The 15,936-nt window shown below is 49.0% G+C and overlaps 1 protein-coding gene across 1 annotated transcript in view; it reads left to right on the plus strand.

Moving 5' to 3' along the window:
- TXNDC12 (thioredoxin domain containing 12) overlaps positions 1 to 15,936 on the plus strand; it is a 52,522-nt gene that overhangs the window by 12,820 nt on the left and 23,766 nt on the right. Inside the window, exon 4 of the mRNA XM_063939542.1 lies at positions 15,254 to 15,327. Coding sequence (XP_063795612.1) covers positions 15,254 to 15,327 — 74 coding nt within the window. The remainder of the gene's footprint in view (positions 1 to 15,253; positions 15,328 to 15,936) is intronic.

Raw genomic sequence — 15,936 nt, forward strand, 5'->3', positions numbered from 1 at the left:
GAGACGCAATAAAACACAGTTTAAACCTTATATGGCTAAAGAAATGCATCACATATAGCTCCTGGGCTATATGGATGCATTTAACCCCTGCCAGTTTTCCTAAAAAAAGCGAGAGAAAAGGCCGCCGTGAAGGGGGCGGAGCCTATCTCCTCAGCACACAAGCGCCATTTTCCCTCACAGCTCCGCTGGAAGGACGGCTCCCTGACTCTCCCCTGCAGTCCTGCACTACAGAAACAGGGTAAAACAAGAGAGGGGGGGCACTATTTGGCAGTTAATATAAATACAGCAGCTATAACAGGGAGAAACACTTATATAAGGTTATCCCTATACAGATATAGCGCTCTGGTGTGTGCTGGCAAACTCTCCCTCTGTCTCCCCAAAGGGCTCGTGGGGTCCTGTCCTCTATCAGAGCATTCCCTGTGTGTGTGCTGGGTGTCGGTACGATTGTGTCGACATGTATGAGGAGGAAAATGATGTGGAAGCGGAGCAATTGCCTGTTTTAGTGATGTCACACCTGACTGGATGGTCGTATTTAAGGAATTACGTGACAATGTCAGCACTTTGCAAAAAAACTGTTGACGACATGAGACAGCCGGCAAATCAGTTAGTGCCTGTCCAGGCGTTTCAAACACCGTCAGGGGCTCTAAAGCGCCCGTTACCTCAGATGGTCGACACAGACCCAGACACGGATACTGACTCCAGTGTCGACGGTGAGGAGACAAACGTAATGTCCAGTAGGGCCACACGTTACATGATCACGGCAATGAAGGAGGCGTTGAACATTTCTGACACTACAAGTACCACAAAAAAGGGTATTATGTGGGGTGTGAAAAAACTACCCGTAGTTTTTCCTGAATCGGATGAATTGAATGAGGTGTGTGATAAAGCGTGGGTTTCCCCCGATAAAAAACTGCTGATTTCTAATAAATTATTGGCACTATACCCTTTCCCGCCAGAGGTTAGGGCGCGTTGGGAAACACCCCCTAGGGTAGATAAGGCGCTCACACGCTTATCAAAACAAGTGGCATTACCGTCTCCTGATACGGCCGCCCTCAAAGAACCAGCTGATAGAAGGCTGAAAAATATCCTAAAAGGTGTATACACACATACTGGTGTTATACTGCGACCAGCAATCGCCTCAGCCTGGATGTGCAGCGCTGGGGTGGCTTGGTCGGATTCCCTGACTGAAAATATTGATACCCTGGATAGGGACAGTATATTATTAACTATAGAGCATTTGAAGGATGCATTACTATATATGCGAGATGCACAGAGGGATATTTGCACCCTGGCATCAAGAGTAAGTGCGATGTCCATTTCTGCCAGAAGAGGGTTATGGACGCGACAGTGGTCAGGTGATGCGGATTCCAAACGACATATGGAAGTATTGCCGTATAAAGGGGAGGAGTTATTTGGGGTCGGTCTATCGGACCTGGTGGCCACGGCAACGGCTGGAAAATCCACCTTTTTATCCCAGGTCACCTCTCAGCAGAAAAAGACACCGTCTTTTCAAACTCGGTCCTTTCGTCCCCATAAGGGCAAGCGGGCAAAAGGCCACTCTTTTCTGCCCCGGGGCAGAGGAAGGGGAAAAAGACTGCACCAGGCAGCCTCTTCCCAGGAGCAGAAGCCCTCCCCCGCTTCTGCCAAGTCTTCAGCATGACGCTGGGGCTTTACAAGCGGACTCAGGCACGGTGGGGGCCCGTCTCAAAAATTTCAACGCGCAGTGGGCTCACTCGCAAGTGGACCCCTGGATCCTGCAGGTAATATCACAGGGGTACAAATTGGAATTCGAGACGTCTCCCCCTCGCCGGTTCCTGAAGTCTGCTCTACCAACGTCTCCCTCCGACAGGGAGGCAGTATTGGAAGCTATTCACAAGCTGTATTCCCAGCAGGTGATAATCAATGTACCCCTCCTACAACAGGGAAAGGGGTATTATTCCACGCTGTTTGTGGTACCGAAGCCGGACGGCTCGGTGAGACCAATTTTAAATCTAAAATCCTTGAACACTTACATAAAAAGGTTCAAATTCAAGATGGAGTCACTCAGAGCAGTGATAGCGAACCTGGAAGAAGGGGACTATATGGTATCTCTAGACATCAAAGATGCTTATCTCCATGTCCCAATCTACCCTTCTCACCAAGGGTACCTCAGGTTTGTGGTACAAAACTGTCATTATCAGTTTCAGACGCTGCCGTTTGGATTGTCCACGGCACCCCGGGTCTTTACCAAGGTAATGGCCGAAATGATGATTCTTCTTCGAAGAAAAGGCGTCTTAATTATCCCTTACTTGGACGATCTCCTGATAAGGGCAAGGTCCAGGGAACAGTTAGAGGTCGGAGTAGCACTATCTCAGGTAGTGCTACGTCAGCACGGGTGGATTCTAAATATCCCAAAATCGCAGCTGATTCCAACAACACGTCTACTGTTCCTAGGGATGATTCTGGACACAGTCCAGAAAAAGGTGTTTCTCCCGCAGGAGAAGGCCAGGGAGTTATCCGAGCTAGTCAGGAACCTCCTAAAACCAGGCCAAGTGTCAGTGCATCAATGCACGAGAGTCCTGGGAAAAATGGTGGCTTCTTACGAAGCGATTCCATTCGGAAGATTCCATGCAAGAACTTTTCAGTGGGATCTGCTGGACAAATGGTCCGGATCGCATCTTCAGATGCATCAGCGGATAACCCTATCTCCAAGGACAAGGGTGTCTCTCCTGTGGTGGTTACAGAGTGCTCATCTTCTAGAGGGCCGCAGATTCGGCATTCAGGATTGGATGCTGGTGACCACGGATGCCAGCCTGAGAGGCTGGGGAGCAGTCACACAGGGAAGAAATTTCCAGTGCTTGTGGTCAAGCATGGAAACGTCTCTTCACATAAATATCTTGGAACTAAGGGCCATTTACAATGCCCTAAGTCAAGCAAGGCCTCTGCTTCAGGGTCAACCGGTATTGATCCAGTCGGACAACATCACGGCTGTCGCCCACGTAAACAGACAGGGCGGCACAAGAAGCAGGAGGGCAATGGCAGAAGCTGCAAGGATTCTTCGCTGGGCGGAAAATCATGTGATAGCACTGTCAGCAGTGTTCATTCCGGGAGTGGACAACTGGGAAGCAGACCTCCTCAGCAGACACGACCTCCACCCGGGGGAGTGGGGACTTCACCCAGAAGTCTTCCACGTGATTGTAAACCGTTGGGAAAAACCAAAGGTGGACATGATGGCGTCCCGTCTCAACAAAAAACTGGACAGATATTGCGCCAGGTCAAGGGACCCTCAGGCAATAGCGGTGGACGCTCTGGTAACACCGTGGGTGTACCAGTCGGTGTATGTGTTCCCTCCTCTGCCTCTCATACCCAAAGTACTGAGAATCATAAGAAGGAGAGGAGTAAGAACTATACTCGTGGCTCCGGATTGTCCAAGAAGAACTTGGTACCCGGAACTTCAAGAGATGCTCACGGAGGACCCGTGGCCTCTACCTCTAAGAAAGGACCTGCTCCAGCAGGGACCTTGTCTGTTCCAAGACTTACCGCGGCTGCGTTTGACGGCATGGCGGTTGAACGCCGGATCCTGAAGGAAAAAGGCATTCCAGATGAAGTCATCCCTACCCTGATCAAAGCCAGGAAGGATGTAACCGCAAAACATTATCACCGCATTTGGCGGAAATATGTTGCGTGGTGTGAGGCCAAGAAGGCCCCTACAGAGGAATTTCAACTGGGTCGTTTCCTACATTTCCTGCAAACAGGACTGTCTATGGGCCTAAAATTAGGATCCATTAAGGTTCAAATTTCGGCTCTGTCGATCTTCTTCCAGAAAGAACTGGCTTCAGTGCCTGAAGTTCAGACGTTTGTCAAAGGGGTACTGCATATACAGCCTCCTTTTGTGCCTCCAGTGGCACCTTGGGATCTCAATGTAGTTTTAGGGTTCCTAAAATCACATTGGTTTGAACCACTCACCACTGTGGAATTAAGATATCTCACATGGAAGGTGGTCATGCTGTTAGCCCTGGCTTCAGCCAGGCGTGTCTCAGAATTGGCGGCTTTATCATATAAAAGCCCTTACCTAATTTTTCATTCAGACAGGGCAGAATTGAGGACTCGTCCTCAATTTCTCCCTAAGGTGGTTTCAGCGTTTCACATGAACCAGCCTATGGTGGTACCTGCGGCTACTAGGGACTTGGAGGACTCCAAGTTGCTTGACGTAGTCAGGGCCCTGAAAATATATGTTTCCAGGACGGCTGGAGTCAGAAAATCTGACTCGCTGTTTATCCTGTATGCACCCAACAAGCTGGGTGCTCCTGCTTCTAAGCAGACGATTGCTCGTTGGATTTGTAGTACAATTCAGCTTGCACATTCTGTGGCAGGACTGCCACAGCCAAAATCTGTTAAAGCCCATTCCACAAGGAAAGTGGGCTCATCCTGGGCGGCTGCCCAAGGGGTCTCGGCTTTACAACTTTGCCGAGCAGCTACTTGGTCAGGGGCAAACACGTTTGCTAAATTTTACAAATTCGATACCCTGGCTGAGGAGGACCTGGAGTTCTCTCATTCGGTGCTGCAGAGTCATCCGCACTCTCCCGCCCGTTTGGGAGCTTTGGTATAATCCCCATGGTCCTTACGGAGTTCCCAGCATCCACAAGGACGTCAGAGAAAATAAGAATTTACTTACCGATAATTCTATTTCTCGTAGTCCGTAGTGGATGCTGGGCGCCCATCCCAAGTGCGGATTGTCTGCAATACTTGTATATAGTTATTGTTACAAAAAATCGGGTTGTTTATTGTTGTGAGCCATCTGTTCAGAGGCTCCTACGTTTATCATACTGTTAACTGGGTTCAGATCACAAGTTGTACGGTGTGATTGGTGTGGCTGGTATGAGTCTTACCCGGGATTCAAGATCCTTCCTTATTATGTACGCTCGTCCGGGCACAGTATCCTAACTGAGGCTTGGAGGAGGGTCATAGGGGGAGGAGCCAGTGCACACCAGCTAGTCATAAAGCTTTTACTTTTGTGCCCAGTCTCCTGCGGAGCCGCTATTCCCCATGGTCCTTACGGAGTTCCCAGCATCCACTACGGACTACGAGAAATAGAATTATCGGTAAGTAAATTCTTATTTTTTCCTGCATCTGAGGAATTAAATGAGGTGTGTGAAGAAGCGTGGGCTTCCTCCGAAAAGAAATTAGTAATTTCTAAAAGGTTATTAGCAACGTACCCTTTCCCGCCAGAGGATAGGTCACGTTGGGAAACACCCCCTCGGGTAGATAAAGCGCTTACACGTTTGTCAAAGAAGGTGGCACTTCCGTCTCCGGCCGCCCTAAAGGAACCTGCTGATAGACAGCAGGAGGCTACCCTTAAGTGTGTGTATGTATATATATATATATATATATATATATATATATATATATATATATATATATATATATATATATATATATATATAATATATATGTGTGTGTGTGTGTGTGTATATATATATATATATATATATATATATATATATATATATATATATATATATACATATACACACGCACTATACTGCGACCAGCTATTGCCTCAGCATGGATGTGCAGTGCTGGAGCTGCGTGGTCAGATTCCCTGTCGGATAATATTGATATTGATACCCTGGATAGGGACAATATTTTGCTGACAATAGAGCATATAAAAGACGCTGTCTTATACATGCGTGATGCACAGAGGGATATTTGCCGGCTGGCATCAAAAATAGGCGCAATGTCCATTGCCGCCAGGAGATAAAAACAAGAGGGCTAGAGGCGCATCCTTTCTGCCGAGAGGCAGAGGTAGAGGGAAAAAGCTGCAGCATACAGCCAGTTGCCAGGAGCAGAAGTCCTCCCCCGCTTCCGCTAAGTCCACCGCATGACGCTGGGGCTCCTCAGGCGGACCCGGGTACGGTCGGGGCCCGTCTCAGAATTTTCAGCACACAGTGGGCTCGCTCACTGGTGGATCCCTGGATCCTTCAAGTAGTATCTCAGGGGTACATGCTGGAATTCGAGACGTCTCCCCCCCCCCCGCCGTTTCCTAAAATCTGCCTTACCAGCAACTCCCTCAGCCAGGGAGGCAGTGTTGGAGGCTATACACAAGCTGTATTCACAGCAGGTGATTATCAGGGTACCCCTCCTCCCTCCTATTCCACGATGTTTGTGGTACCGAAACCGGACGGTTCGATGAGACCCATTTTAAATTTGAAATCCTTGAACACATGTATAAAAAGATTCAAGTTCAAGATGGAATCGCTCAGGGCTGTTATTGCAAGCCTATACGAGGGGGATTACATGGTCTCCCTGGACATCAAGGATGCTTACCTGCATGTCCCCATTTACCCTCCTCACCAGGAGTACCTCAGATTTGTGGTACAGGACTGTCACTATCAGTTCCAGACGCTGCCGTTTGGGTTATCCACGGCACCGAGGGTCTTTACCAAGGTAATGGCCGAAATGATGATAATCCTTCAGAGGAAGGGAGTTTTAATTATCCCGTACTTGGACGATCTCCTGATAAAGGCGAGATCCAAGGAACAGTTGTTGGTAGAGGTAGCACTTTCTCGGGAAGTGCTACAACAGCACGGCTGGATTCTCAATATCCCAAAGTCACAGCTGGTCCCGACGACACGTCTTCTGTTCCTGGGAATGATTCTGGACACAGACCAGAAAAAAAAGTGTTTCTTCCAGTGGAAAAAGCCGAGGAGTTGTCATCTCTAGTCAGAAACCTCCTAAAACCAGGACAGGTGTCGGTGCATCAATGCACGCGAGTCCTGGGAAAGATGGTAGCTTCATACAAACCAATTCCATTCGGCAGGTTCCACGCAAGAACTTTTCAGTGGGACCTGTTGGACAAGTGGTCCGGATCGCATCTTCAGATGCATCGCCTAATAACCCTGTCTCCAAGAACCAGGGTGTCTCTGCTGTGGTGGCTGCAGAGTGCTCATCTTCTAGAGGGCCGCAGATTCGGAATACAGGACTGGGTCCTGGTGACCACGGATGCCAGCCTTCGGGGCTGGGGAGCAGTCACACAAGGAAGAAATTTCCAGGGACTGTGGACAAATCAGAAATTTTCACAACACATAAATATTCTGGAGCTAAGGGCCATTTACAATGCCCTAAGCCAAGCAAGACCCCTGCTTCAAAACCAGCCGGTGCTGATCCAATCAGACAACATCACGGCGGTCGCCCATGTAAACAGACAGGGCGGCACAAGAAGCAGGAGGGCAATGGCAGAAGCCACAAGGATTCTCCGATGGGCGGAAAATCACGTGTTAGCACTGTCAGCAGTGTTCATTCCGGGAGTGGACAACTGGGAAGCAGACTTTCTCAGCAGGCACGACCTCCACCCGGGAGAGTGGGGACTTCATCCAGAAGTCTTCCAAATGAGTGTAAACCGTTGGGAAAGACCACAGGTGGATATGATGGCGTACCGCCTCAACAAAAAAAACTAAAAAGATATTGCGCCAGGTCAAGGGACCCTCAGGCGATAGCTGTGGACGCTCTAGTGACACCGTGGGTGTACCAGTCGGTTTGTGTTCCCTCCTCTGCCTCTCATTCCCAAGGTACTGAGAATTATACGAAAGGGAGGAGTGAGAACTATACTCGTGGTTCCGGATTGGCCAAGAAGGGCTTGGTACCCGGAACTTCAAGAGATGCTCTCAGAGGACCCATGGCCTCTACCGCTACGGCGGGACCTGCTGCAGCAGGGGCCCTGCCTGTTCCAAGACTTACCGCGGCTGCGTTTGACGGCATGGCGGTTGAACACCGGATCCTGAAGGAAAAGGGCATTCCGGAGGAAGTCATCCCTACCCTGATCAAAGCCAGGAAGGATGTAACTGAAAAACATTATCACCGCATTTGGCGGAAATATGTTGCTTGGTGTGAGGCCAGAAAGGCCCCAACGGAGAAATTTCAACTGGGTCGTTTCCTACATTTCCTGCAAGCAGGGGTGACGATGGGCCTCAAATTGGGGTCCATTAAGGTCCAGATTTCGGCTGTCGATTTTCTTCCAGAAAGAACTGGCTTCACTGCCTGAAGTTCAGACATTTGTCAAGGGAGTTCTGCATATTCAGCCTCCTTTTGTGCCTCCAGTGGCACCTTGGGATCTCAATGTGGTTTTGGGGTTCCTGAAATCACATTGGTTTGAGCCACTTAAAATCGTGGATTTGTAATATCTCACATGGAAAGTGGTTATGCTGTTGGCCCTGGCTTCGGCCAGGCGTGTATCAGAATTGTCTGCTTTGTCTTGTAAAAGCCCTTATCTGATTTTCCATATGGATAGGTAAGAGTTGAGGACTTGTCCTCAGTTTCTACCGAAGGTGGTATCAGCTTTTCACTTGAACCAACCTATTGTGGTGCCTGCGGCTACTAGGGATTTGGAGGATTCCAAGTTACTGGACGTAGTCAGGGCCCTGAAAATTTATGTTTCCAGGACGGCTAGAGTCAGGAAAACTGACTCGCTGTTTATCCTGTATGCACCCAACAAGCTGGATGTTCCTGCTTCTAATCAGACTATTGCTCGCTGGATTTGTAGCACTATTCAGCTTGCGGATTCTGCGGTAGGGCTGCCGCAGCCTAAATCAGTAAAAGCCCATTCCACAAGGAAGGTGGGCTCATCTTGGGCGGCTGCCCGAGGGGTCTCGGCACTGCAACTTTGCCGAGCGGCTACTTGGTCAGGGTCTAACACTTTTGCTAAATTTTACAAATTTGATACCCTGGCTGAGGAGGACCTTGAGTTTGCTCATTCGGTGCTGCAGAGTCATCCGCACTCTCCCGCCCGTTTGGGAGCTTTGGTATAATCCCCATGGTCCTTACGGAGTTCCCAGCATCCACTAGGACGTCAGAGAAAATAAGAATTTACTCACCAGTAATTCTATTTCTCGTAGTCCGTAGTGGATGCTGGGCGCCCATCCCAAGTGCGGATTGTCTGCAATACTTGTAAATAGTTATTGTTAACAAATCGGCTTATTGTTGACAGCCATCTGTTCAGAGGCACCGTTGTTATCATACTGGTAAACTGGGTTTAATATTACGAGTTATACGGTGTGGCTGGTATGAGTCTTACCCGGGATTCAAAATCCTTCCTTATTGTGTCAGCTCTTCCGGGCACAGTATCTTAACTGAGGTCTGGAGGAGGGTCATAGGGGGAGGAGCCAGTGCACACCAGATAGACCTTAAGCTTTCTTTAGTTGTGCCCAGTCTCCTGCGGAGCCGTCTATTCCCCATGGTCCTTACGGAGTGCCCAGCATCCACTACGGACTACGAGAAATAGAATTACCGGTGAGTAAATTCTTATTTTCTCTTACGTTCTAGAGGATGCTGGGGACTCCAAAAGGACCATGGGGTATAGACGGGATCCGCAGGAGCTTGGGCACACTAAAAAGACTTTGACTGGGTGTGAACTGGCTCCTCGCTCTATGCCCCTCCCCCAGACCTCAGTTAGACTTTGTGCCCAGGAGTGACTGGACACACACTAGGGAAGCTCTCCTGAGTTTCTCTAGAAAGACTTTTGTTAGGTTTTTTATTTTCAGTGAGACCTGCTGGCTACAGGCTCCCTGCATCGAGGGACTGAGGGGAGAGAAGTCAGACCTACTTCTGCTTAGTTAAGGGCTCTGCTTCTTAGGTTACTGGACACCATTAGCTCCAGAGTGTTCAATCACTTGGTTCGCCTAGCTGCTTGTTCCCGGAGCCGCACCGTCACCCCCCTCACAGAAGCCAGAAGCCAAGTGAGTATTAGAAGATCCAAAGACTTCAGTGACTGCAGAAGACTTCAGTAACGAGGTACAGCGCAGTGGTGCTCCCACACACACCACCAACGGCACTCACAGGGTGCAGGGCGCCGGGGGGTGGGGATGGGGTGGGGTGCCCTAGGCAGCAGTTGCTGAGGTTTTTAAAACTGGTGAAAGCCATATTCGGTGCACCGTATATAAGACCCCCGCCAGTATAAAGAATTTCAATTTGAACGGGACTGAAGCGCGCCGGGAAGGGGCAGGGCTTAGCCGCACAGCTCACCAGCGCCATTTTGTACTCTCCACAGCCGCTGCAGAGAACGCTGGCCCGGACCTCCAGGTTCCTCGCAAGTAACAGGGAGCAAAACGGGGGGGGGGGCACAAATAATTTTTGTGCTTTTATTGTTCTTATACAGCGCTACTGACATATTATTGTGGTGTAGTATATGGGCGCTGGGGTGTGAGTTGGCATACTCCCTCTGTGTTTCTCTCTCCAGGCTGTCCCCTTTATTGGCCAGTGTGTGTGTTGGGTGTCTGTACTTGGTGTCGGCATGTCTGAGGTTGAGTGTTCCTCCCTGGAGGAAGTTACTGGGGGCGCAGAAAAGGAGATGGAAATGGCTCTGTCGACACAGCCGACTGCTGATTGGGTTGCTATGTTGAGTACACTTAATGCTAATGTGGCTTTGTTGTCTAAGAGGCTTGATAAATCTGATTCTCAGACACAAACATGGAGAAAATCCATGGAGGATGCTTTGGCTCAGGTGCAGACCCCCTCAGGGTCACAAAAACGTTAATTTACACAGATGGTAGATAAAGATGCCGACACGGACTCTGATTCCAATGTCGATTTTAATGAGGCTACTTTACACCCAAGGGTAATTAAGAGTATTCAGTACATGATTGTGGCTATTAAAGATGTCTTGCGTATCTCTGATGAACCGGCTGTTCAGGAAACAAGGATTTGCCTTTTTAAAGGGAAAAAACCTGTGGGAATTTTCCTCACTCTCATGAAATGAATGCTCTTTGTGAAAAAGCTTGGGAGTCGCCGGACAAGAGGTGGCAGATTCCCAAGAGAATTTTTATGGCGTATCCTTTCCCCTCTGATGAAAGGGAAAAATGGTAGTTGTCTCCGAATGTCGACAAGGCTCTATCCCGTTTGTCCAAGAAGGTGGCGCTTCCGTTCCCTGACACGGCTGCTCTCAAGGATCCAGCAGATCGCAAGCTGGAGACGTCTTTGAAGGCCATTTTCGTTAATACTGGTGCATTGCTCAGACCTGCTGTGGCCTCTTTATGGGTGACTAGTGCTATTGCTAAATGGGCTGATAATTTAGCTTCTGATATGGATACCCTTTATAAAGATAATATATTCTTTTGACTCTTGGTTATATAAATGATGCGGCGAGGGATGTTGGCCTCTTGGGATCAAGAGCCAATGCCATGGCGGTCTCGGCCGGGAGGGCACTGTGGATCAATCAATGGAATGCTGATGCCTACTCCAAGAAAAATATGGAAGCTCTCCCCTTCAAAGGTAGTGTCTTGTTTAGTGACGGCCTGGCTGACCTGGTGTCTACCGCTACTGCGTGTAAGTAATCTTTTATTCCTTCTGTTCCCACACAGCAGAAAAAGGCACCCCATCAACAGATGCAGTCCTTTCGACCTAATAAATACAAACAAGGTAAAGGCTTGTCCTTCCTCGCTTCAAAGGGTAGAGGAAGGGGAAAGAAGTCGCCTGCAGGATCAGGCACCCAGGACCAAAAGTCCTCCCCCGCCTCTATCAACTCCACCCTGCGGGAGTCTGTGCCGGTGGGGGGCCGTCTCCGGATCTTCAGTCAGGTCTGGTTTCAATCAGAACTGGATCCTTGGGTCTTAGACAAAGTGTCCCAAGGGTACAAGCTGGAGTTTCAGGAGATGCCCCCCCGCCACTTTTTCATATCTGCCTTGCCAGTTTCTCTTCCAGAAAGAGTAGTAGTAAATGCTGCGATACAAAAGTTGTGTCAACAGAGGGTCATTGTTCCCGTCCCAACGGGGGGGGGAGAGTTCTATTTGAGCCTCTTTGTCGTACCGAAGCTGGACTTTTCGGTCAGACCGATTCTGAACCTAAAATCCCTCAAGCCATACTTGAAAACTTTCAAGTTCAAGATGGAATCTCTTCGAGCTGTGATCTCCAGCCTAGAAGGTGGGGGATTTTATGGCATCAGTCGACATAAAGGTTGCCTACTTACACGTCCCGATTTATCCTCCGCATCAGGCCTTTCTGAGATTTGTGGTGCAGGATTGTCATTACCAATTTCAAACGTTGCCATTTGGGCTTTCCACGGCCCCGAGGGTTTCCACCAAGGTTATGGCAGAAATGATGGTACTCCTTCGCAAGCGAGTGGTCACAATTATCCCGTACTTGGACAATCTCCTGATAAAGGCGAGGTCAAAGGAACAATTGTTAAAGAATGTGGAACTCTCCCTGACAGTTCTGCAACATCACGGTTGGATTTTAAATTTGCCAAAGTCTCCGTTAATTCCGACGACTCGGCTGCCTTTCCTGGGCATGATCCTAGACACAAAGCTTCAGAGAGTGTTTGTTTCTTCCGGAGGACAAAGCTCTAGAAATACAGACCATGGTCAAGGAGCTTTTGAGACCGACAAGAGTGTCGATTCATCAATGCACTCGAGTGCTAGGGAAGATGATGGCGGCTTACGAGGCCATTCCGTTTGGCAGGTTTCATGCCAGGGTGTTTCAGTGGGACCTACTGGACAAATAGTCCGGGTCTCACCTACACATGCATCAGAAAATAAGTCTATCTTCCAGGGCCAGGATCTCTCTCCTGTGGTGGCTGCAAAGCTCTCACCTCCTAGAGCAGAGGTTCTCAAACTCGGTCCTCAAGGGCACACACGGTGCATGTTTTGCAGGTAACCCAGCAGGTGCACAGGTGTATTAATTACTCACTGACACATTTTAAAAGGTCCACAGGTGGAGCTAATTATTTCACTTGCGATTCTGTGAGGAGACCTGCAAAACATGCACTGTGTGTGCCCCCGAGGACAGAGTTTGAGAACCTCTGTCCTAGAATGACGCTGTTTCGGAATTCAGGACTGGGTCCTGCTCACCACAGATGCAAGTCTCCGAGGCTGGGGCGCAGTCGCACAGGGAAGAACTTTCCAGGGAAAATGGTCAAGCCAGGAATCTTCTCTCCACATAAATGTTCTCGAGTTAAGAGCCATTTACAACGGCCTCCTGCAAGCGAAGAGCTTTCTTCAGGGTCTCCCGGTACTGATCCAGTCGGACAACATAACATCAGTGGCGTATGTAAACCGCCAAGGCGGAACAAGGAGCAGGGCGGCAATGGCAGAAGCCACAAGGATTCTCCGCTGGGCGGAACAGCACGTGAGCGCTCTGTCAGCAGTCTTCCTCCCGGGCGTGGACAACTGGGAGGCAGATTTTCTCAGCAGACACGATCTCCATCCAGGAGAGTGGGCTCTTCATCAAGAGATATTTGCAGAAGTGACAAGGCGTTGGGGAATTCCTCTGATAGACATGATGGCGTCTCGCCTCAACAAGAAACTTCCAAAGTATTGTTACAGGTCAAGAGACCCCCAAGCCTGTGCAGTGGACGCCCTGGTAAATCCGTGGGTGTTTCAGTCGGTGTATGTTTTCCCTCCACTTCCTCTCATTCCAAAGGTGTTGAGGATCATAAGGCGAACAAGGGTTCGGGCAATACTCGTCGCTCCAGATTGGCCACGGAGGGCCTGGTACCCGGATCTTCAGGAATTACTAGTGGAAGATCCCTGGCCGCTTCCTCTAAGAGAGGACCTGTTAGGGCAGGGGCCCTGCCTATTTCCGGACTTACCGCGGCTGCGTTTGACGGCGTGGAAGTTGAACGCCAGATTTTAGCTCAGAAGGGTATTCCCGGGGAGGTCATCCCCACTCTCCTTAAAGCTAAGATAGAGGTCACGGCGAAACATTATCACCGTATTTGGAGAAAATGTGTCGTGGTATGAAACCAAAGCAGCTTCTGCGGAGGAGTTTCACTTGGGTCGTTTCCTCCATTTCTTGCAGGCAGGCATGGATGCAGGCCTGAAGTTGGGTTCCATCAAAGTGCAGATTTCGGCCTTATCTATTTTCTTTCAAAGGGAATTGGCCGTCCTTCCTGAGGTTTAGACTTTCGTGAAGGGAGTGCTGCATATCCATCCTCCATTTGTGCCACTCGTGGCGCCGTGGATTCTTGAAATGGTGTTGCAGTTTCTTATGTCTCACTGGTTTGAGCCTTTGCGTAAGGTTGAGTTGAAGTTTCTCACTTGGAAAGTGGTCATGTTTTTGGCTCTGGCGTCTGTCAGACGAGTTTTCGAGTTAGCGGCCTTGTCTCACAAAAGACCGTATTTGATTTTATATTCGGATAGAGCGGAATTGAGGACTCGTCAACCGTTTCTGCCGAAGGTGGTCTCTTCGTTTCACATAAACCAACCTATTGTGGTGCCTGTGGCTACGGATGTTGTGGCGGTCCCAAAGTCTCTTGATGTTGTCAGAGCTTTGAAAATTTGTGTCGCCAGAACGGCTCTTACTAGGAAGACAGAGGCTCTGTTTGTCCTGTATACTTCCAACAAGATTGGAAATCCTGCTTCTAAGCAAACTATTGTCGCTGGATTTGTAGTACGATCCAGCAAGCTCATTCTTCAGCAGGGCTGCCGTTGCCGAAGTCAGTAAAGGCCCATTCTACCAGGAAGGTGGGCTTATCTTGGGCGGCTGCCCGAGGGGTCATGGCGCTTCAACTTTGCCGAGCAGCTACGTGGTCGGGTTCAAACACTTTTGCTAAATTTTACAAGTTTGATACCCTGGCTGATGAGGACCTCATGTTTGCTCAATCGGTGCTGCAGAGTCATCCGCACTCTCCCGCCCGGTCTGGAGCTTTGGTATAGACCCCATGGTCCTTTTGGAGTCCCCAGCATCCTCTAGGATGTAAGAGAAAAAAGGATTTTAATACCTACCGGTAAATCCTTTTCTCCTAGTCCGTAGAGGATGCAGAGCGCCCATCCCAGTGTGGACTGTTCCTTGCAGTTAGGTTGACACTGGTTATTTTCGGTTACACGTGCGTTGTGTATCAGTTATGTTCAGCTTGTTGCTGTTGTTAGTTCATACTGTTATCTGGTTTTATGCTACTCCAGTTGTACGGTATGTTTGTGGTCTTGGCTGGTATGTTTCTTGCCCTTCGTTTAACAAAAATCCTTTCCTCGAAATGTTAGTCTCTCCTGGGCACAGTTCCTATAACTGAGGTCTGGGGGAGGGTCATAGAGGGAGGAGCCAGTTCACACCCAGTCAGTCTTTTTAGTGTGCCCAAGCTCCTGCGGATCCCGTTTATACCCCAAGGTCCTTTTGGAGTCCCCAGCATCCTCTACGGACTAGGAGAAAAGGATTTACCGGTAGGTCTTAAAATCCTATTTTAACTGCATTCTACATCAGGGATTGGGCCTGCTACACTGGCTTTATAGAACTGTAGGTGATTTATGCATCATTTACCCCAAACATAATATGTTCCGTGTTTCTCCTGCAGCGCTGAAGCCGAAGTTTGCAGACTGCAAGGAGATCTCAGAGCTCTCCCATAACTTTGTCATGGTGAATGTGGAGGTGAGTGACAGTCTGCTAGTCCTAACGTCCCTGTGTTTAGGTACTTTTGTGCTGGTGTTTTATTCTGTATCGGCGATAGGGAGCAGAACCATTTCTTGGTTTACGCAAATCCTTAATCCAGCAGATCATATATTTTCAGCAGCAGAACCAGTATCCAGAATTGTCTATCTGTCTCTATCTCTATCCTACATATGCAGACTACAATTGATATTCTACCCCAGCTCTTCCTCTTCCCAATTGTCTCTTCCTATCCCTAGCTAGAACCGACATAGAGTGGTATATTTACATAGCGGCAACTTTGACCCCAAAATTTAAAGCGCTACTAATATTAAGTGTAACAGTTAAACCTGCCGAGAGGCAGCACTTGCAGTAGCCGCTGCTTCGTAAATATTTCCCATAGTGTTTTTGTGCTAAGGACATATGGGCTAAGGACACACCTTTTGTGCCGCTGAACCAAAGGGCGGGCTGGCAACCTAGGTGCTTCCATTCTTCTCTGTTGTGTGTTTCTGCCAGCTACAAAGATTTGCATCTGCTGCGTCCAGCAGTTTTCTCTGCACATGCCTACATACGCTGTAAGCCATCAGGGTGCAGGACAGGCAGAGTGGGCCC

Source organism: Pseudophryne corroboree, chromosome 9, assembly GCF_028390025.1.
Source record: "Pseudophryne corroboree isolate aPseCor3 chromosome 9, aPseCor3.hap2, whole genome shotgun sequence".
Lineage (NCBI taxonomy): Eukaryota > Metazoa > Chordata > Amphibia > Anura > Myobatrachidae > Pseudophryne > Pseudophryne corroboree.